The sequence below is a fragment of the Polistes fuscatus genome, unplaced genomic scaffold, assembly GCF_010416935.1.
Source record: "Polistes fuscatus isolate 324 unplaced genomic scaffold, CU_Pfus_HIC Scaffold3, whole genome shotgun sequence".
Classification (NCBI taxonomy): domain Eukaryota; kingdom Metazoa; phylum Arthropoda; class Insecta; order Hymenoptera; family Vespidae; genus Polistes; species Polistes fuscatus.
Genome location: NW_025113107.1, coordinates 983,017 through 1,005,837, shown reverse-complemented (window position 1 = coordinate 1,005,837; position 22,821 = coordinate 983,017). Strand labels below are relative to the sequence as shown.

The 22,821-nt window shown below is 35.9% G+C and overlaps 2 protein-coding genes across 20 annotated transcripts in view; both read left to right on the top strand.

The window, feature by feature from the left end:
- Window positions 1-22,821, top strand: part of LOC122520209 (dual specificity tyrosine-phosphorylation-regulated kinase mbk-2-like) — a 95,595-nt gene that overhangs the window by 12,725 nt on the left and 60,049 nt on the right. The gene's annotated exons all lie outside the window — the stretch shown is intronic.
- LOC122520240 lies at window positions 570-21,175 on the top strand. Of its 17 annotated transcripts, XR_006304480.1 has the most exons (4): window positions 846-1,394; window positions 11,102-11,193; window positions 11,319-11,390; window positions 11,866-12,078. XR_006304480.1 is itself a non-coding variant. In XM_043640317.1 (3 exons), the coding sequence occupies exon 3, from the start codon at window positions 12,057-12,059 to the stop codon at window positions 12,456-12,458; it is 402 nt and encodes a 133-aa protein (XP_043496252.1). In that variant the 5' UTR covers window positions 892-1,394; window positions 11,102-11,390; window positions 11,866-12,056; the 3' UTR covers window positions 12,459-12,599. The 17 variants fall into 17 exon arrangements, 3 of the variants coding, with proteins under 3 accessions (XP_043496254.1, XP_043496253.1, XP_043496252.1); XR_006304487.1 differs by lacking the exon at window positions 11,319-11,390 and having other exon boundaries at window positions 848-1,394; window positions 11,917-12,078; XR_006304486.1 differs by lacking the exon at window positions 11,319-11,390 and having other exon boundaries at window positions 848-1,394; window positions 11,914-12,078.

The window sequence follows — 22,821 nt, the reverse complement described above, 5'->3', positions numbered from 1 at the left end:
TAGCTTTCTGCTTATCTATCTCGTGCTCTTTTCTATTTTTGTTTTATTTTTTCTTTTTTTTTTTTTTTTTTTTTGAAGAATCGGGATTAATTAAGGAACGAGTAGAGAGAGGGTACGCTTGGAAGGAGGTCAAGTGCCTCTTCCGATTCAGAGTATTCATTTCGATCTTTAAATCGAATCCTCCTCCCCCCTCTACCGTATCCGAAGGTAAAGAGAAAGGAAAAGGTATAAAGAAGGAAAGAAGGAAAGAAAGAAAAAGAAGCTTTTCGAATACTCTCGAATTTATACCGCAACTTCGACAGGATGAATTTACTTACGTGTAGATGGCGATGCTGATTGTAAAAGAGAGAGCAAGCAAGAAGGATGAAACGACGGGGAGAAGAGAGAGAGAGAGAGAGAGAGATAAGGGCGTCGCGAGTGGGCGTTATGATCGTGCGTGAACGATCAGGTGAGGGCAATGGAAAGCAGGGCAGCTATTTCGAAGGTAGGGCAGGTCGAAGTTAGAAAGAGAAAGAGAGAGAGAGAGAGAGAGAGAGAGAGAGAAAGAGAGAGAGAGAAGAAATGCGCTGTTTGATACGATGAAGAAAGAGTAAGAACAAAAAACAAAGAAAGGAAAAGGAGAAAGCGGAAAAAGAGGAATCACGAGAGGGAGTAAGATAGAAAATGGAGGGTGTGGGCTGATCGTGTGGGGGTAGAAGGACCTGCGCGCGAATTTCCCGCGTTCCCAACCTCATATTGATCCCACCCCAGTATAACCAACGAGAGAGTATATGTCTCTCTCTCTCTCTCTCTCAAGCGTACTACCATTATATATCCCCAAGTCGGGGGGGTCTTTCTCAGCCCATCTCACCCTCTCACTCACCCTTTCCCTCTCTCTCTCTCTCTCTCTTTCTCTCTCGATCCTTTACGGTCGCGAACGTAGTACACCGACGCAAAGGGTGCTTTTCAACGTCGGTTCTCTCCTCGAACGGTACTGGTTGTTGATGGTGGCGGTGGTGGTGGTGATGGTGATGGTAGTAGTTGTGCCAGTGGGTACGCGCTCCCTACGAGGGCGAGAGAGAATCGCAGGCAGATTCGCGGGATCCGGCTGGTCCAGCAGCGCGCGCGCGTCCCTGGAAGGTGTCGTTCGTGTTCCTTCGGGAGAAAAATCGGGGATAAATTTTTCCGAATTTCCAATCTTATTTGCCTTTTTGTTCCAAAAAAAACAAAAAATATAAAAACAAATCATTTTCGTCCTTCTCGTTGGGGAGCAGTAGGAAATTATAAAACCGTTGTTGTATTCACGAATCGTAATTATTTGTACGATAGATTTTTTTTTCTGTGTAACGTCAAAAGTATATCGTGAACAAGTATATAGTTACGAATCGTAGAAATACGAGATTTCTAGACTGAGGGTAATAACATGGAGATATATATATATTATAAGTGTTTTATGTGTTGAAATAAAATAGAAATGGAGAATGATAAACTAAACGTTTCCTTACGTCCGCGTTTATATTTATATTCTGCTAGATGTGTGAATCGTAACACTCGTTGGCAAGTAACATGAACTCTCTCTCTCTCTCTCTCTCTTTCTTTTTTTCTCTCTTTCTCTCTCTCTCTATTTCTCTTTCTCTTTCTCACTCCCTCTACCAACTTCAGATTGATCGGCCAGATGTCTGCCCTTCGATATGTCTTAGACCCTCGAGATAACCTAAATCTGTGCTATCCTACAACTTTTCTATTCGTATTACTTTCGCCGGCAAGTTACTTTAACAATTTAATGAACCCCTTCTTCCTTAGGTCGCTTCTACTTTCATTTTTCTTGCTTTATTTCTTTCCTTCTTTCTTTCTTTCTTTCGAGTGATTCATATTCTCGAAAAATTTCTTCTTTCATTTTTTTTTTCTCTTCTAATAAGATTTAAAAAAAATCATATTCAAATCGTCTTCGTTAAATCCACTATCAAGAACAATCTAATTAATCGTGATTCTTATATATTTTTGCGATCACGTCTAGTAATCGTTTTGTTTCAGACTCTAGACGTAGAGTCTAACTATAATTTATTCAAGTTTGGCACGTTGCGTTCACGTATGCATACCGCGTTAAACGTCGTCGTCGTCGTCGTGTTGTCGTCGTGTTGTTCTCATCGTAAAATCGCGTGTGAGAAAAGACACAGGACTCGCGTGGCATCTCTCATCATCATGGTGGTAGTTCTTTCGTATATATACGATATATATATATATATATATACGTTTACACAAACACACACGTATTTAACGATCGAGCAATCTTTTTCACCTTTTCTAAGTATTTTTCTTCCCCTTTGATCGATGTTGTTACTACTAGCAAACGCTAGTAGTCGTTTACTTTATTCCAACTTCTTCGAAAGTTTCCAACGTGCTCGGGATGTAATCCATCCCACAACGACGACGTGTAATTGTAATGTGACATTCGAATGGTCTCGCGAATCGGTTCGCCTAGAATTTTCCCTGAATCAACACGAAATTCGACCTGGTTTGAATTTTCAAAGTTTTTTCCTCTCTTCACCACCAATTTCCTACTCCTCTTCTTCCTTCTTCCTCCTCCTCCTCCTCCTCCTCCTCCTCCTCCTCCGCACCGATCGATATCCACCCAACTTCTCTCTTTCTCTACGTATCTCTCTCAGGTTATCTATTTTTTATTTTTTTATTTTTCCTTTTAACAATCAGACGAATCGCTCAGCATCGTACTATTTTTAGATACCGGATCTTCGATCTTTTACTCAATTGATTCGATCCATTCAATACTTTTTCACCTACGCTTATCTCTTACATTCTCTCTCTCTCTCTCTCTCTTTCTCTCTCTTTCTTTTGTATTTTTTTTTCTCCCATCTTTCTATCAAATTTTCAAACGAACGATTACATCATACATTCGCGTTTATGAAAGGAAGAAAGAAGAGATGAACGATACGTCGATCAATTTTTCGAGGTTCATCAGAGGAAGCACCGTTTCTATTTTATTTTATTATTTTTTTTTTTTATTTTTCTTTAACATATCAAATTCATGAAACGAAATCAAACGTTGAGCGTAGATTCGATCGTGTACATTTATGTACTTATTGTTAGATATATTATACACGAGTATGTATATAAGTGGCACACGTATATATGTAACCGTGTAAGAACGAAATTGAGGAATGTTAACACATACCAAATGCGTCGATAAAGGCCGAATATTTGCTTTTATTTTTATACATTAATATTTAGGGCATGCACCAAGCGAACATGCAAGTCTTGACATTCTCCAATTTCGGTGTTTCACGGTAACATGTATATATGTATAGGAACAACGTCGAGGGTAAATCGATGTACAAATCCACAGAATTATTATAAAACGCGTGCTAACTAACGATCTAGATAGCAGCACCACGGAGAAAGATACTTTAGAGAAAGAAGCAATAAACCTGCTTGATTCTGGCCGATCTAGCTTTAATGATCCGTAATATCGTACAATGATGATCGGTTGAGCGTGATTTGGCTTGCTAAATTTTCATCCATGTTGAGATTACGCACTTTCGCGTGTTAGACGTCTTTTCTCTCTCTCTCTCTCTCTCTCTCTCTCTTTCTGCATATATTTACATTAGCGTATAAACGCGCTAGCTTTCCTTCCTCTTTTTTTTCTTTTTGTCCTGATTTAATATTATATCTTTTAAATTTACTTTGACATAAATTTGAAATATTTTCTTTTTTTTCCTTTTATTATTACGAATTTAAATCGTTGGAATAATCTTTTTTTTTTCCTCTACAAAATAATTATAAATTTTGTTCGAGAGGTAAAAAAAAGAAAAAAAAATAGATCGAACGAGTGTTGATAATTTTGAGGTTTGTAATTTTCTTACTATCTTTCATCGTCGTCGTCGTCGTCGTGAGCCGAAGGATACATGCACATATACATACACACATATATACACGTATTTATTTACAATTTAATCGTTCCGTATTTAACCGAGGCGAATAATAAAGCATCTCACATCTGACCGAGTTTTAGTCGGCGATAAGTCGACGATAATACCAACACGAGTTAGTGTTCCCCGGTGCTCGAGATATCGACTCGGCACGAGTTTTAGTTTCGAGATATTAATTAGGCTGATCGGTTGGTATCGCTAGGAGACGTACGTACTTACGCGTGTGTCTCTTCGACCGAGGACACAACATGTAGTCTTGACTATTTTACGAGCTACCTTTTTTTATTGCTATCCCAAACGAACAGCTAAATCAGAACAAGTCGAGGATAATATTATGTCTTGGTGTTTGCGATCTTTACGGATAAGTGCTTTCGTAATCAAGAGTAAAACAGCATTGTATTTATATTGGGTATTATATATATATAGATCGTATATAATATATATGTATTAATGTTTGTATAGTTTCCTGCGATATTAACCCAAAGCCTTGATACTCGAGGAGATAATTTGATTGATGCATCGATTTAATACGATGTATGCCAAACGTATGTATGGGCTTTCTAAATTCGATGGATCGCCATCTATTGTCGGCCGGTGGTGGATGAACCTATCAATAGTTCCTTTTCAACGAGAATGTTGTAACCCCCCCTTGATTATAAATAGATATTTATCAATACAAATTTTATACAAAAACATTTGGCAATATTTTCTTCCATACAAATTTGATCTCTACATTTGATATAGAACTAAAAAGAAAAAAAATTCGAGTTATCTTTCAACCATAAAAAAAAAGTTCCTTTGAAAATAACACAAGGAACGAATTGAAAGATGAAAGCTTTATTTTCCTAAGCTTTAATATTTATTCGATCGTGAAACGACATCTCTTAGGTAATAATACCAAGAGAGAAGAATAACTGTGGACATATTACGTGTGATCGTAAATATGCTAGCACCAAGTCGATTTAAAACTCTTTAACGTCCGCGATAAAGCCAGGTGGCTAGTTTGATTTCAACCTACACGTTGTATCTACAATGTTCGAAAGTAGTATGCATTATTCTATAGTTTCCACGCGAGCACGAAGCACGTTGTAAAAAAGGATTTCTTTTTTACGAATGTAGATAAGTAAAAGCAAAAACTATACGAGAAAATGAAAATAAAAATAATACTAATATAATATAATCTATTTTTACAAAATTATAATTTCGTTATCTTTTCTTTTATCTGTGTGCGACAAGTTTAGTCGATAGATTAAAAACAAAAAAAATCATCGTTTACGTTTCTCGTATCATCTTTTTCCTCTCTTCCTTGAGTATTTTTTATTATCTTTTATTTTTATTATCTTTTTATTATCTTGTTTACTCCCTAGAGATTCGTTTTCCACTAAAACTCACTCAGTCACTCAGTCAGTCAGTCAGTCAGTGGTAGTGATGTACACCTTGGCAGTTTGCACTTACCAACCTACCTACCTTGTCGTCGTTTTCAGAATCACTAGAAATCTCGTTATCGAGGACAAGAATTGTGTTTGGATTTATCTTCACAACTCGAGGGCATGATTTTCCTCAAGACTGATTTTCCTTTCTTTCTTTATTTCTTTCTTTTTTTGTCCATCGAGACGAGATGTCTGTTAAGAGTATATTGATTGTGAGTTACAAAACAAACAAAAAAAAGACTCGGTAATTTGATTTCTTTCCTTTGTACTATCGCATTTTACGTTATTTTTCCTTTCGATAACGTCATCCATTTTACCATTTAAAAACGACTCACAGTAGGATGCTCGATTAGATTTTTTTATTTTTCTTCTAACATGAGACATACAAATTTTAATAAGTGGTTTTATTAATTTTAATGTCGTAGGACGTTGCGGAATAAATGGATTATCTATTCGTGAAAGATTAAGATGGCATTTTGATCTTTTTTTTTCTCTTAAGAAAAATCACTTCTGGAATTCGGATTATCCTTATTAAATTTAACCCGCGAGTAATATCATTATATCTATCTATCTATCTCTCTCTCTCTCTCTCCCTCTCTCTCTTTTCAAAATACAGTAGTAATTATAAGATCCTATAATTTGATATCGATTTATACTTTTCCAATATTTTCAATCAGAGTGTGTTGTGCATATATAATATAATACATGCATACAGAGATATCATAAATTTTTTCGAAACGTGAAAGATATTTTGGAAGGATGATCGAAAAGGTCACGTTTACATTAAAAACATTTATGCATATATATCCGTCATATCGAATCCATCAAAAACAAAAAATATAGTTTATAGGAAAACGCTACAAGACAAAATTGACGCGTCTGATGCATTTTTCTGACAATTTTTCAATGAAAAAAAAAAAAAAGAAAAAAAATGAACAACAAAAACGTTGCAAACATTATTCGATGGCATATTTATTTTTTGATAGAAATTGTATGTTTCGGTCAGGCGCGTGAGTTTGCTATTAGTTATTATCAATAACAATTTGAATTATCACTATCGATATAACATCTAATCTTCGAAGTAAACTAAACGTGTTATCATCAATCGCGTATATATCTCCGACATTATGCGGCAATAACGGGGCTGACCCTCATCTCGTAACCCTACTTAAACTTAGCTGCCACGATTGGTAGCCCGTAGTTTGTTCTACACGAGAAAGCACCTAAGGAAACCAAAAAAGAAAAGGATAAAAGAAAGCAGCAGCAGCAAGAAAGTAGCCAGTAACCACCTCTGCCTATAATAGTATCCATGACGTCCAATGGATTGACTCAAACCTTCTTCTTCTTCTTCTCAGCTTCGTGCCTTACCATAAGCTAAGAAACATTTTCTAAAAGATTCGAAGAATTTCTTATTTCTTGTATTAGTGAGATTAATAGTACGAACATTAAGTAGACTTACTATATTGTTCAGTTAACTCAAAAATCCACTCATCGTTATAATGACATTTTGTTATATTATATATATGTTTTATTTATTATATCACAAAGTTATTTTCTGTGTTCCTTTTCATATTATGTTCCATTAAATATTAGGATTTAAGTGATTCTTGACGTTCGAGAAAATTGAAATAAAACGATCACGTTAATTCGTCCCTTATAAAATGTTACCCTCCTGGTAATAAGGTTCATTATACTTTCTTTATTGATTAAACGTGGATATTAAGAGAATCGAGGGAAAAAAGATTAGGGTGGGGGTGGTGGTTTGACACTATATTGGCTATCCCTTTGATTAGATGTGAAAGCAAGCGAAAACCTTCCGATATAGCTTACCTTAATTAACGCTTTGCGGCTGGCAGGTATTTGATTCTCCACAATCCTATATGAACTTGCTCGTTATCGACGTTTATCTATACTATATATATCTGTGTACTCCTAACAAATATACTAAAGTGATTCCTTTTTCTTTTTTTACATTAAACTTCTTTTTACGATGTTAATTTTTTGAATTATTATCCATTATCAAATTAAACGATTGACTCGTAACAAAAAACAAAAACAAACAATCAAAATAAATTCGTGTAAAAGGATTAATTATTGGTTTTCTATTTTATTCATTTTGATCTATTACCGTTATTGAAATAAGATTCAAAGATAGAAAATAATAATGTCTTCGGGATAAGTGGAGAAAAAATAATCACGTTTCTGGTATCTCGTCAGGTTGAAAGTCAAGTCTTTATTGCTCGAACGTTTTCCCGTTGTAGTAGTAGTAGTAGTACCTAGTTGCTAATCTTCTGGACCAGAAATAGCTTCCGGTACGAATCCGTTTACGAAGAAGAGGTGTACCCGGTATATCCGAGTACCTGTCTAGTTCCACGCCCTTTAATTATCTACGCCCTGACACACGAACTAGCTGTAACAAAGAATAACGATACTACCATTATGCTCATGGATGAAATACGAACGAGAATACTATTACTATATTATATTCTTCATTCTCTTCAACTCCTCTATCTCTCATTCTCTTAATACTTTCCTCTTGTTCGTCTTCTTTCGAGGTAATATAGAGGTCGTAGTATTTTAAACGACGAAAGTTATTGACCAGTTAGCAGTCGAAGAAAACCCTTTGTTCTCCAAACTACTCGAACTTTTTAATCGTCTTTCCTTTAACGATCGTTTGATTTCTTCTTTTTCTTTTACATTTCCTCGCTCACAATCCAGTATCAGTCTTTTCGTTTTACCTCATATATACTTTCTTGTTAAAATAATATTAAAATTTTTGAAATATTGAACACGGTAGAACAACAACGGTGATCTTTGGTCTCATTATGTTTTCTTGTCGAATCTAGAGAGAGATAGAAAGAGAGAAAGAAAAGAGGAACCAATGAAAAAAAAATAAATAAAAAAGAGAAAGAAGGAACAAGGAAGAAAATCCGTGGGCGTTGTTTGTCCCTGGCCTATGGTTGGTTGAGTTGGTTGGTATTGCCTTATGATGCACATGAAAATGATTTAGGAACGTTTTCGAATCACACAAAAGAATCTGAAAGTTCGTTGACCGTCTTTCGGTAGGTCTTCTCAGACTCCTCACATCGGTGTTCGTGTGCCCTTGGAATTCCTTATATGATTCGTACCTCTACGGTTCTTTCTTCGTGAGAAGAAATTTCTCAATCAGCGTTTTCCCCGAGATAATAATAATCGCTTTAAATTTTCCTCCAATTTTTGTTTATCTTATCGTTTAAAGAATTTGATCAAGAATTTTGTAAAGATGAATTATGGTATTTGATTGCATTTTTTAACAAATTCTTTTGACTAACGTTCAAATAACTCGTTCAATTTTTCAACGAGGAAAATAATCCATGTACGTTATTTTTTCTTTACGGATCTTTAATAAGAAAAATATTTTATTTATCTTCTCCTTGCACGTTTCAACAATGATGATACCATCATCGTGTGCAACTTTGTAATCAACCAATTTTATCGTATCTTTTATTATTTCTTTCTTTCTTCCTTCCTTCCTTTATTCTTTCGTTTCCATTTTCTTTTCTTATCTTTTCTTTTTTGGGATTTTATTTGGCTCCGCGTATCTCTCTTAGGATACTGTGTGTTAGTTCGGCGTAAAGTGTACGTTTGGAATTACCCATAGGATAACTCAACATCCACCCACGGACACTTTGCGACGAAGAAGAAGTTTCAGGTTTCGTTCGTTCGTTCGTTCCCTTCTTCGAAATGAAAAGAGAAAGAGAAAGAGAAAGAAAAAGAATAAGAAAAAGAGGAAAAGGGGAAACGTTTGGCGGAGGATTACAGATGTCTACCTCCTAGATGTTGTATGCAAATTTCTACCTTCTATCTCTGCACCAGCAGACACGTCGAGCTATATGAATCATGCTCCGCGCTTCTTGATGAAAATAAGAGAAAGAGAAAGAAAGATAGATATAGAGATAGAGTGGGAAAGAAAGGGATCCAAATGGCTATGGGAGAGTTGAAAAACGGGAAATACGTCAGACAAAACGGTAAATATTGTCACCTTTTTATTCGGTGTCAACGTTCAACTGCAAAACTGAAATAGTTTCTAACTCTCGAGTTATCGTCACCAAATTCGTACATTTTCATTTCTCGATAATTTGCATTATTTGACAATGTCTCTCCCTACGCGAAATAAAAAAAAAGGAAAAACGGAGAGAAGAATATAAAAAGAACAAACAAAAAATTCTTTTTCCTAAATTGAACTCGTTCCAATTTAAGTTCCATCTCTCGTTGGTTTATAAACGATATCAATTATTTTAATTACTATCACCGAAACATTAAATAATCTTACGCAGAGATTGCGGGTAAACGAATATCCGCATCGGATCGATAAAAAGAACAAAAAAATAAGAACAAATTCCTCGCTATATAAATCAATATACTTTTGAGTAAACAAAATAAGAAGGAAGAATAATATATCAAAGTAGTGTGACGTTGAATGAGTTTGACGTAATAATCATTTTTGTAGTCAAAAATACGCGATGAGAGTAGTTAATCATTACTTTCTCAAAAAATATAATAGTACCAGCAATCATCACCCTCTCTCATTGATGATGAGTAAATGTTGTTATTATAAACTATTAAGTATATAATAAACTCATTGTGACTTTTTGACTCTCTCTCTCTCTCTCTCTTTCTCTCTCTCTCTTTCTCTCTTATCCTTGACCAGTACAAGCAACGAACGAACAAACGATAAAATGAACGGTAGCCCTGTGATAGATCACACACACACACACACACATAGAGAGAGGTTGGCCCGTTTACTGGCACGTAACGAAGACGGTCACGCGAGCTCCAGGAGCTCGTGCATAATGACCGTGATCTACGGGGCCGTGTATAGCAACGAGAGCAATACTAACCAAGTCACTGGTAGGTTGGTAACGACGACAAAGACAACCGATGAACCAACCAACCAACCAACCAACCAACCAACGAACGAACGAACGAACGAACAAACCTTGCCTTCCATTATTCGAACGGAACGAACCGCAATCAAGAGAGAAAGAGATGGCCCCGAGGCGTGTCGGCCTCGAGACATCGATGGCGAACTCGATCTTCTAATGGGTGGGGGTTGGGGGGGGACACTCGAATTATCATCCGCTCCTGAAATTGACCTTGGAAAATTTCCACCCGAGTTACTTACTTCCTTCTCCCTATCTTTTAGTTTTTCAAGTTTTTCCCTTTTTCCATATTTTTCTTTCTTCTCTCTCTCTCTTTCTTTCTTTTATATACAGTAACTAGGAAAAATGTTCCTTCGTTTAGATGATAATCTCACACATAATCATTATATTTTTATTTTTATTTATTATTCATATATGAATAATCTATAAAATAAAATAATAAAAAAAGATAGAAAACGATGATACTGTCTTTGTTTAAAAAACTTTTTATTCCAAATGGGGGTGGTGTAAGTCAAGGTAAAAAGAACTTTGCCCAAGAAGAATAGAAACACTTCGAGCACTCTTTTCGTGTGTAGCATGTGTGTGTATTTTTTTTGTCTATTTTCGTTCTCGTTCGTAAAACATCCCCGTTTACATAGGTTTCGATCGGAAAATAAAAGGTCGACGTTGACGTAAGGAAACTCCGTGCTTCGCGTTACTTTTTCTTTTTTATTGTTGGAGGAGGAGGATGAGGATAGATTGAAGGGTGGCAGGGAGGGAGGGAAAGAAGTAGCCCTTCGAGCAATTCGCAACTTTGTATTTTTTCTCTTCTTTTTTTTTCTCGTAGAGAGAGAGAGAGAGAGAGAGAGAGTGTGTGTGTGTGTGTTTGTGTGGTACGCGATGGAAGAAGTATGTCAGTGAGCGGGCTTTGATCAAAAGGTGAAATCAAAAGAAATGCTGCGGTGCTGTTTGGTGCCGATTGTAAGAGGAAAGATAGAGAAGATAGATAGATAGATAACTGTGCGAAGTGAAAAGATCGAACGGTTTTGGTTATCGATGCGCAGGGAACGGTTATTCTACTTCCTGCTATCTAACATTTTCATGAAAACGATCGTGACCATTAGCGGAAGAAGAAGGTGAAATTGCAAAAAAGAGAGTAAAAGAGAGAGAGTAAGAAAGAAAGGAAGAAAGAAATAAAGAAAGAGAGAAAGAAAAAGAGAGAGAGAGAAATGAAAGAGAAAATGATAGTGGAAATAGCAAAAGCTTCTTCACAACTGTAAAACGTGTGTGTGTGCGCGCGCGCGCGCGCGCGTCCATTTATACGCGCGTGTTCGTGTGTTGATCTGCTGCTGTCCGTCTCTCTGTATATATAGATATGTAATGATTCAGCCTACGGGAGGAAAAAATATTTCGAAGATCGAAGAACAGCTTTTCTATCGCACGGTTCTTTATCCGAGAGCTTTTCGTTGAAAAATTCCTAAAGAGAAGGAGGAGAGTCCTTTTTTTTCTATCTTTTTGTCTACTTTTATATATATATCTCTCTCTCTCTTTCTCTCTCTCTCTCTCGCCCTCGCTCTCTCTCTATCTCTCTCTTTCTCTCTTAAAATTAAGAGAGAAAAAGAGACTCGAATGAGCCGATATATCTGGATCTCGTTGAAGAAGGCTTCTTTTTCTTCGAAAAAACTCGAAGAGCAGTAACTCGATCCGTGATAAGGAAATAAACGAGAAAAGGAAGAAGAAGAAGAAGAAGAAGAATAAAAAAAAGGAAGAAGATAGAATTGTTAGTAAATCGAATCAACGATATGGATGCCTTGGAATTGCAAGCTGCCCTGGTGAAGTTGGATCCGGCGACTACGGTGACGCCGATCACTTCGAATGTCAAACTGATGTCTCACCATCGCATTGCCTTTGCTGTCGACGTAGACGATGACGATCTTACCCTAAGGAGAAATACTTTGGAAGTCGATGAAAAACAGTCGAGCGGTGGTGGTAACGGCTCCTCAAACGCTGAACATCAACAGAGTTCATCGACTATTACCACTACCTCGACCACCGGGGGGACGGTTACGAATGCTACGAGAAAACTTCAGAACGCGAATTGTGGTGGCGCCAGTCTGACGATGACTACTACTACCCATCAGAATCATCAGACCAGCCAACAACAGATGGGGGTGTCCAAGTGTAATCTCGTCGAGGTCAGGTGACGCCAGCCCTGCTTCGGCGTTAACATGATTTATCATACCTATCCGCCATTCCGGGGTATCAAGCACTATATTAAACATCATTCGAAGGAGAAGAGACATCATCATCACACTATGCATCATCAACATCATAGATCTCATGTGGTAAGTCCACGTATTGTCTCGTGATCAACAACGATCCTTCGATGTGCCGACAAAGATTATTATTATTCTTTCTTTCTTTATTTCTCTCTCTCTCTCTCTCTCTCTTTCTCTCTTTCTCTCTCTCCTTCTCTCTTACGAGGATTCTAATTCTATTAAAATCAATGTGCATTCTATCAAGGACATGAAACGTACAACGATGAGACCAAATGTCTTTCAAATTGATCACTATCTCTTTGATATTTCTCATGACGAATAGTCACCATTCTTAGAAATGCCATTATTGCAACATGATCTAATCATTTATTAGAAAGTAAATATTAAAGGAAGAAAAAAGAAAAGAAAAGAAACTTTGTTATAGGATACGAGATTTCTGTATTGTTTTTTCGAATGGCATGAAAAGAAACTACCCCATATAATATAAATATATACAGTAAGAAAGAGGAAGTATGTTTTTCCAGTTCATAGTTCAAGTTATAACAGGGAAGAAACGTTACCAGTGTAGAGATTCCCAGTGAAGATCTTGGGTTCCTCCCAATGGATTCGCTTTGATTCGTATCTAATGTTGCGGCAGGTCTAAGAGTTTCTGCTCGAGAACATGGCAAATGTGTATCACCAAGTCAACGAACAATGCGATATGCGTTCTCTCCTAGTAGTGGTATTTCGCTGCAGCGATAGCAACAGCACCATTACCACCACCTTGTACCCCTATTGCACATAATTCGATGTAGAGGGACGAACACGGTTCATGACAGTATATATTTAGGCGTAAGTGTTTCTGCGTGTGTGCATATCTAACCTATGTATGTGCATGTATCTATCTCAAGGGAGAAGAGGTCTCGCAGTTAACTGAGATATAATCGGTCCATCGCAGCATCCGAGTATCATTCGAGATCTCTAACGTTAATAGATGCGCTAGTCCCTCTTCCCCACCCCCCTCCCCTCAACCTTTCATTCTCTCTCTCTCTCTCTCTCTATGGTTTCAAGTATAGGTAGGTGCATATATGCATGTAGAAGTAGTAGAACGATGCTGAACGATTAATATAACATTTTGTTATCGTTTTGTTCGTCGAATGCTTTCAATTAATTTCTCTCTCGATAATAAATGTTTTCAAGTTGGTAAATAGAAGAAAATTAATAAATCTTTTTTTATTTTTTTACAAAATTCATTATGGTCGTATGGTTTATTGGATTTTCTTTATCTCTCTCTTTCTCTTTCTCTCTCTCATATACGTATTGATATCACTTTGTATATTTGTTGTGGAATTCGTGAAAGAAGTTAATACATTTATTTTTAACGTTTTTCGATAATATAATATACCTACTTATTTTTCAACGAATCGTTATTAAAATCCATTGTTATATCGTTTATATAGTAAATGCGACTTATCCGGGAGGGGAGGGGAAGAAAAAAATACCATGCATTCGCGGTTAAGCGTTGATTCAAAAATGATTCACTTTCGAGTCGTTCACGTGTATGCACATCACTATCGGAAAATCAACCCCCCTTAAATCGTATAAAATCTATTCAACGATTGCGTTACAAGCTTGGAAAGTAGAGATTATCAAATTGTCGTGAAATCTACAGAAAAAAATAGAAAAATAACATTGATCTAAAAAGTACACTATATAATTATTATATGCATATGATTTTAACTAATGGATTTTATTGGATTTTCTATTTGCATAAATTTGCAATTAAAAACTGCCGTCTAACTACACGAATATATGAGACGTCACACGTTATCTAAAATTACGTGTACATACGTATATACGTACATACATGATTCTTGCTAACAAACCATTAAAAATTCATAAACTCGAGGTGTCGTTTAATTTTTCTTGCCTCTTTTTTTTCTTTGAGAAAAAATCCAGACAAAGAATCTCATCGCATGGTGGCGATGGGGGGAAGGGGGGAAAGGGGAAGTTGGTTGGTTGGGTCATCCATCGCTAAATAAAAGAGTTCTTGTTCGATGCGAAGAACCGGACGAAGGAACGAACGATGGAACGAACGATGTTACGCGAAACTCGTTTTGCCGAAGCACGTATGGCACGTTCTAGGGCGTGCTGCATAAATTTTCTTATGACTGCGTTTCCGAGTCACGCACCCTTGAGCGACATACAAGCGACGCAACGAGATCGTGTCCGAGAGATGCATCTAAGACGCGCGCATCAAACTTCTCCTTATTCTTTATTTTTGTTTTTATTTTTCCTCTCTCTCTCTCTCTTTCTTTCTCGTTCATCTTGTTCTTCTTGTTTTTCTTCCTCATGTTCGTCATCTCAATTCTCACAATTTCCCTTAGAGAGAAAGAGAAAAAGAGAAATACATAACATAACATAACATATAACATACTTGTCCCGTTCGTACAGGAAAGACGATGCAATATATAAACCGATAAAGAGACTCGTTTCTTTTTTTCTGAATCCATAGAAGTCAGCTGGTTAGAGATGATAAATGCGGTCACGTTAACGCTAGTTTTTCTCTCTTTCTACGAGTATATATATTATAGCTAGTTTAGAAAGAAAATCTTTACAAATCTTTCGTTAATAATAATAATAATAATAATAATAATAATAATAATAATAATAATAATAATAATAATTATAATAATAATCCTTCTTCGATCCGTCGCTTAAACTTTTTTTAAGCATCGTAATACAATCGTATCTGTACTTATAATAATATCCTTTAACAGATTCAATTTAATAGACAGAGATTTCACGATTGGTTGAAGGTTTTTATATTCGAAACGTTTACTTTATAAATATTCCCGAGAGAGAGAGAGAGAGAGAGAGAGAGAGAGAGAAATAGAGAGGTTTTTCTCTTTATTCGAATAATCGAGAATCGAATATATATATACGGCGAAATGAATAAAGACGTCGGAGAATAATGATCGGTATCTGGCACGACGTTGACGCATGCGAGTAACTCTAGACGCCCGATCGAGACTACCGATTCCCGACTAAGAACGAGAGAATAACTCGGCATAAATTACGCTAGTCTAAAAAGAGCTACGAAGGGAGAAACAGAAACAGAAGAGAAAAGAAGAGAGAAAGAGAGAGAGGGAGAGAGAAAGAGAGAGAAGAAAAATCAAATGTGCAACCATCTTTACAAGATTATTGATGCAAGAAGAGTCAAACGTTTTTTTTTTCTTGTTGTTATTTTTTTTATTTTTCAACGCAACCGTACTGACTTTAGATTCACTATTGACTGGTTTATCCAAACAGTATTGGGTTCTCAGAGAAGAGGAACAGTGAAAGAATAAAAGGGTAGCAACGTATAGGACACGTCTGTGAACTATACACGCACACATATATGTGCAGAAGCACACATTGCGTACGTACATGTACATGAACTGTATCTACAGATGGACAGAGATAAATGGATGGATATCGACGAGCAAGAGATAGAGATAGATAGATAGATAGATAGATAGATAGATAGATAGAGAGAGAGAGAGAGAGAGAGAGAGAGAGAGAGAAGGAAGGAAATTGGGCGTCCGTTGTCGTCGGACATTTCGCATGTACCGGGTGTTGTGCAGATCGATACCATGGAGGCTTGTAACTCGACTGTTTCCACCGGAGAAGTCTCTTTTTTTTTCTTGTCCATGTAACGACAAATACGTCGGTAGCACGTGCGAATTTGAACAACGTACCGTTTCGCATACGCATTAACATATATATATATACAATATGTGTGTGTGTGTGTGTGTTTGTACGTGTGTACACATATACACGTTTACGATTTACGTATGCATGTCTCCACGGCACCCTTCGTTATCGGACGAACTGCCTGCGGCACGACTTTGGTCCACACAACACGTTCACTCTCATATTTAGGGCGGTTCTCGACGACCAAAAGTGTCACCGTCGTGTCCTCTTTTTCACCGTGTACACATAGACATAGGGAAGGGTTAAAAAAGACAGAAGGGAGAGAAAAAGAAATGGACAGAAAAAAAAGAAAATAAAAAGGGAAAGAGAGGGAGAGAGAAAAAGAGAGATAGTAAAAGGGTGATACTACAGTGACCAGGGCTACCAATCTTTCAATTAGGAATTTAAGCCGTGGATTTAACGTGGGCTCGAAAGAACGTGGTCTGCTAACGTTATATACACGTGCTTACACGCGCGTGAGAGATTTAAGTCTCTTTGATTTTCTCTCTCGCTCTCACCTCGCCTCCGCTTATATCTCTCAATACCCTCTTTCTCACATACTTTCTTAAAGTACGTGTTCCGATGTCGAAGACTGACGAACGCTACCTCGAAGAGGCTTCTGACGTGTTGCTATCGATATCCTCTCACACGATAGACAATATATATATATATATATATACTAGCCCTTTTAAAGGGTACTTATGTATATCGGTTTTGGATACCATGGATTTTCACGCAAAATTAGGTGAGAGGCTTTGTCTGTTTGATTATCGATAGGGAAAATCGAAATCACTTATAAAACGTGTGACACCTTGCAGTGTACACCTGATCATTCTTCTCATCTTATAGTTCTTCTCCTTTCTTTTTCTTTTCTTTTTCTTTTCTTTTCTTTTCTTTGCTCGAGTCTGTTAGATAAATCTATTTCAAAGAACGATTGGACGCTTCATTCTAGTTCAGTGGATTAAAAGGGTGGGGGTGGGGGGGGACCAGAGTAGGAAAATGTCTGGCTGTTTTCTTATACGCATACCTTTCTCTTAAATATCATAATGATTTCGAGAGAGTAGATCTCCTCGTCTCGTAAATTACAGGATGTGCGTGATCGAAGGAAACAATTCACAACTCTCGGAAATATCCTTTCGACCACATGTAGATGCAATTTTCGAAATGCAATTTTGTTAAACGTTCCCCTTTTTTAAAACGATCGAGACAAGCGAGGGACGGTTAAAAAATATTTATCAATGAATAGAAAACACGTTTTTTGTATCAAGAAATATTTTCTTACCTGCGTGATGTGTTTATATTATACCATGGTCTCTTTCATTTTCTCTTTACTTTTAAAAAAAAAAAAAAATAGAAAAAGTAAAAGAGAGAGATAGAAGAACTAGAAGACTAAAAAGGATTCTGTCCTTGGCCCGAAACTCTCGTTCCATGGATATATTTATCCAAGAAAGCGTATCTAACGTTTCAGGAGAAATGATTATTAATAAATATGAGGACTCTCGTAACATGGACTAACAATAATGTTGGTTTAGATAATACGAGATTTTTTTTAGTTATTTATAAAATTTTCAAATTTATAAGGATCCGATTAACACAAACTCTTAGAAAATATTTAATATAAAACATTTCGACTACTTATGTTATATACGGTTAAAATTGTTCATGCAAAGATTGTTCGTTCCACTGTCATAATAATGTAAATAACGGGGATATTAAAAATAAAGAAGATTTAAACGTGGATGACGAAATTTTCGTATTTTTTCTGTAGACACAAAGAAAATATCATATATATATATATATATATAGCTACCTATATGGGGACTAAAAATAGAATGCAAATATGTATATTCGATGTTAGACGGCAAGTATGTGTCTCCATATGGAAACGTATCTTTGACTGCAGTCGATCTCTTTATTTTGAACGAAGTAGATTAAACAAACAGGATTTTCCGAAGCCCTCGTGTCTCGTTTGCGCATACCCTACTACCTTACCACCACGTGTTGCAGTCTTGTTCAACAAGAGTTCTTAATTTTTTCTTTTTTTTTCTTCTTTATCAAGAAATATTTTTATTCTCTGACCATGCGTCATATATACTATATATGAGCGTGCAAAAATTGTTAAACTTTCGTATCGGATTATTTCTAACGAAATCTCTCTCACGATCACGATATAAATTCGATTCGCACGAATGATATATATCCCAATCGTCGATGAAGTCGTTGTCTGGCGAGAAAAACTTTCGTAATCGAATTTAATCATATATACTTATGTTACCCGCGACGTATATATAGGTATATATATATTCGCGAAGAAAGATAGGGTACGAAAGGGAGGGAACGCGTTGAAAATGGCATGTGCGTAAAACGCGCTACGAAACCCAGTGTGGCACGTGCTAACTAAAATTATATACATACACACACATCTCACGTAGAAAGTTAGTCAAAGCTTATGATATATATATATATAATATTGAATTTATCCTTAATTTTGTTGAGAGTAAGAACTACAATTAGATTCGTCTAAAATAAGAGATATTTATTAAAACATAATAGGTTAGGTTAATAACTTTACAATATTTACACGTGATCAACTAACCTAAAATAAGAGAATCAACAATTAAAAATTCGTGCTCCCGTTTCTCTATTAATTGATTCCAATCTTAATGCGTTTTTAATTAAATTTAATTTACAAGACTTTTCTACTAAACTTCTAAAACGCTCTTGCCAGATTTCAAGACTCTCACTCCTACAAGATTTTCAAACACTAACCGTCACTCCTGCTAGCCTTTGTTCCCCCAATGTATGGCGCCACATTCAAACAGCCAATCACTCAATGCACCGGCACATGCGTACAAAGTTTACATATATATATATATTTCTAAACACAAGAATAAATTTAATAAATCATAATTTAAAGAAGAAGAGGAAGGAGAAGAGAAAGAAATTGACGAATGCAATTCCAACATATTTTATTACTTTCCATAAATATTTACGTCGTTTACTTAGCAGCTACCACCATTCTCTTCCTTTATGACTTTAAGACGCTGTCTTCTTTACTTTTCTTTTATTTTTTTTTTTTTTATTTTTCTTTGTCTTCCATCCCGTACCAAAACGCAGATTCAGCTTCGGTGCACTCGCGGAATCGAGGCCATGACACGCTCCGTTATTTTTCTAGTACCGTTCCTTACGTGTATATATATATATATATATACATAGTTATGCAGTACGAACGGGATATAGCAAAGCGAATAAGATTTTAAAGGAGCCTTTTTAATATCGACGTAACGTGAATTTTAATATCGAAGGAAGGAAGGAACGAACGAACGAACGAATCTTACTACGTCGGGCATGGAATATCCTTTTCCTTCGGGCGAGTACCATGTGTTACATATATAGAAAATTCATAATCTGTTTCTTTTTTTTTTTTTTTCTTTTTTAAAAGAGTCTACGTAACGTACTTACGAATAATCGTCGATTCGATGAAATGATTATTTGTGCAAGAGTTTAGGTAGTAGTAATAGTAGTAGTAGTAGTTGTAGTAATATTTGAAATTAAATATTTTACAAAGGCAAACGACGTTAAGATCCCATTACCTTCGTTGCAATACGCCATCTCACCACGGTTTACGTAACTCTCGATTATAATTAACATATAAAATCTATTCGAGTATTCCTAATACCCGCTATTAATCTGTTGAGAATGGAAAATTACAAGGATCGAAATAGCGAAATTATTTTCAAAGTTAAGCTCGCGAGGGCGTACTTGAACGATTCTCTTCTTAACTTCTCTTTTCTTATTCTATTATACTTAAAAGAGATACTGCGCAGCAGTAGGTACGTACGTACGTACATGCATATAAGTAATCCCCCTCCCCCATACGTACAATACTACCTATGTGTTGTTCGCATAATCTTTCTTACTGACCAACTATTTTGCGAGATACTTTCCATATAAACGATACTATCAGATCCGTATATACGTCAGAAAAAAGTATCATGACATTCAAAATGATCCTATTTAAAAAAGCTTACATACTCTAACTAGTGAGGAACCTCGATCTTATTATTATACTTTCAGAAAAAAATCTCCACTAAATTTAAGATATTTATTTAACAATTGATTAGAAGAAGAACAAATAATAAAAAGAGTGATTTAACAATATAAAAAAATCGTCTACGTTCGATGTGGTAGTGGATGGCATTGAGAGTATTCCTTTACCCCAAGGCCAACACTTTCCAAATGTGGTCCAGTTAACTTGGTAACAAAGATCTTTCCTATTCGTGAGTACAATAGCTCTCTCTCTCTCTCACTCTCTCATATATACACATATTCGAACAATTTTACTCCTATTCAAAAGACATTACATAACATTTCTGACAAATTATAAATGAGATTCTATTTGAATATAGAAACGCATTATCTCTCTCTCTCTCTCTCTCGCTCCTTGTTTTCATAATTATATGAAATTGATATGATATTTCGCTTATCACAGAAAAGAAAACTCGTTCGTTATTGACCACCGATGAAGAAAATGGATGATAGTCGAGAGAAAACCTCCCTCACCTCCCTCTTGCTCCCCCGTTGGTCGGAAACGGAGGACGAAAAGGAAACAATGGGATTCCAGAAGCGTTTCGATTATAAATTATAATACGCTTACGCTTCCGCGGGAGAGTCCAGATGTTTGTGTGTGTATGTGTATGTGTGTATTTATCGTGAGTTACTCATATGTGTTAAGGCCAGGGAACAGGGGGTAAGGGGAATCGGTCAGTCGGATGGCAAACATAATATTTGACCGAGGTAAGCACGCCACGACGAAGTTGTGTACGAGAAGCCAACTTCGTTTCGTTTGTATATCCGACCGATCAGTGCCCGTCCGACCATCCTTACCGAAGGACGCCATAAACGTGCTTTTGCATCGCGGAAAGAAAGAAAGAAGGAAGGAAAGAAAAAGAAGAAAAAAAGAAAAAGATACTTACCATATTTTTTTCTTTCAAAATTGTTCACTTATATCTTATACTTATACAACGGTACATATAGACACATATATATATATATATATGTACGTATACTTTTCGTCTTGTTTTCTATTTTAGTAGTCACTGCTTTACGTTTTTACGCTTTTTTATGTTTGCTATCGCGTAAGTAAATGCGGGGAAAAAAGAAAAGTGTCCGAAGATTCCCTCCCCCCCCCGTGTCTTAAAACGTGTCTCTTATCGATCCACAGCCTCGATATTTTTCTTGTAAGAATATTTGAAAAAATATCGTTTATATTTGGATGTGTTTTTTTTTTTATTTTAGAAACATGGGTGAGAGTAAATCGATGAATTCAGTAGTAAATGCCCTTCTGTGATCAGACGATTGGTAAAAGATGAAATAAGTAGTCAAGGGTTTGTGGCGATGTTAATTGGTCAGATCAAATATTTTCACGAGTGTACGGAAATATACATACTTTTAAAATAAAAAATTCTTTATCCAAGGTGAATTAGTTTTTTCTTTTTTTTCTTTAAAATCGTAAACTTTAGAAAGTTAACTTTTGAATATTCTTAACGTTATTAATGGCAACGTAAGAAAGAACGCAATTGAAATACTTTTTAACGAGTAAATTCGAGAAAGTAGATATTCTGTATAGTTTTTCTTCTTTTTTTAAATTCTGACTTAAAAAATAAATTAAACAACGGGATTTAAAAGAATATAGGGCTTGAAGATTCGGTATAAACGAGGAGGATAATACTCGTAAAAGTTATCACCGTTATTATAAATTAGAATTTATCCAGTATTATTTTGGCTTTGAGCCAACATGCAGTTGCTGCTCATGAGAGAGAGAGAACCAGATTACCGTGTTTCACTTTTTAGCTTCTGTTACACCGTTCGCTCGTAAAAATTGGAAAAAAGAAAAAGATCTTTAGAAGGATGATCCTTGTCTTTTAAATTCTTAATAAGCGTTTGCTTATAGTACACGCGTGCACACACACACAAATACATACACGCGCGAAGTGATTAGCACACGTGTGTCTCTTACCCACGTACAATTCATTTCTAATTTCGCAGAAAAAGAAAAAAAAAGAACACACACACACACAATGTCATACAAATTAATAAATATACGTCTGTTATATATGTTAGTAAAGAATTCCGTGGGAGAAATCAACGGTACGTTTTTCTTTAGCAAAATTCATTTACTCGTGTTCCGGACAAATGCCAATTTTCTTCGGTTTAAAAAAGAAATAGAGAGAAAGCAAGCAAGCAAGCAAGCAAGAAAGAAAGAAATAAACAAACACGTATAACGAAGTTCTTTCAAAAGACTTACCGCGTAATTGCAAATATTATCAATCCCCTTTTTGAAAGTTGACTAAAAGTTTAATTATCTCGAATAATGTCCATAAATGATCGTAAAAAAAAAAACAAAAAAATACGAATATAGAAAGAGAAAATATACACACACGTATATATATAAATAGATATTTATAAAAAGGATAATCGTAAGAAAAAGATCCATTAATCAAACTTCATTCCCAATTTATTATCATCTTTTGCCGCTTACATAGTGAGAGGGTAGGAGGGACATCGTCACTTT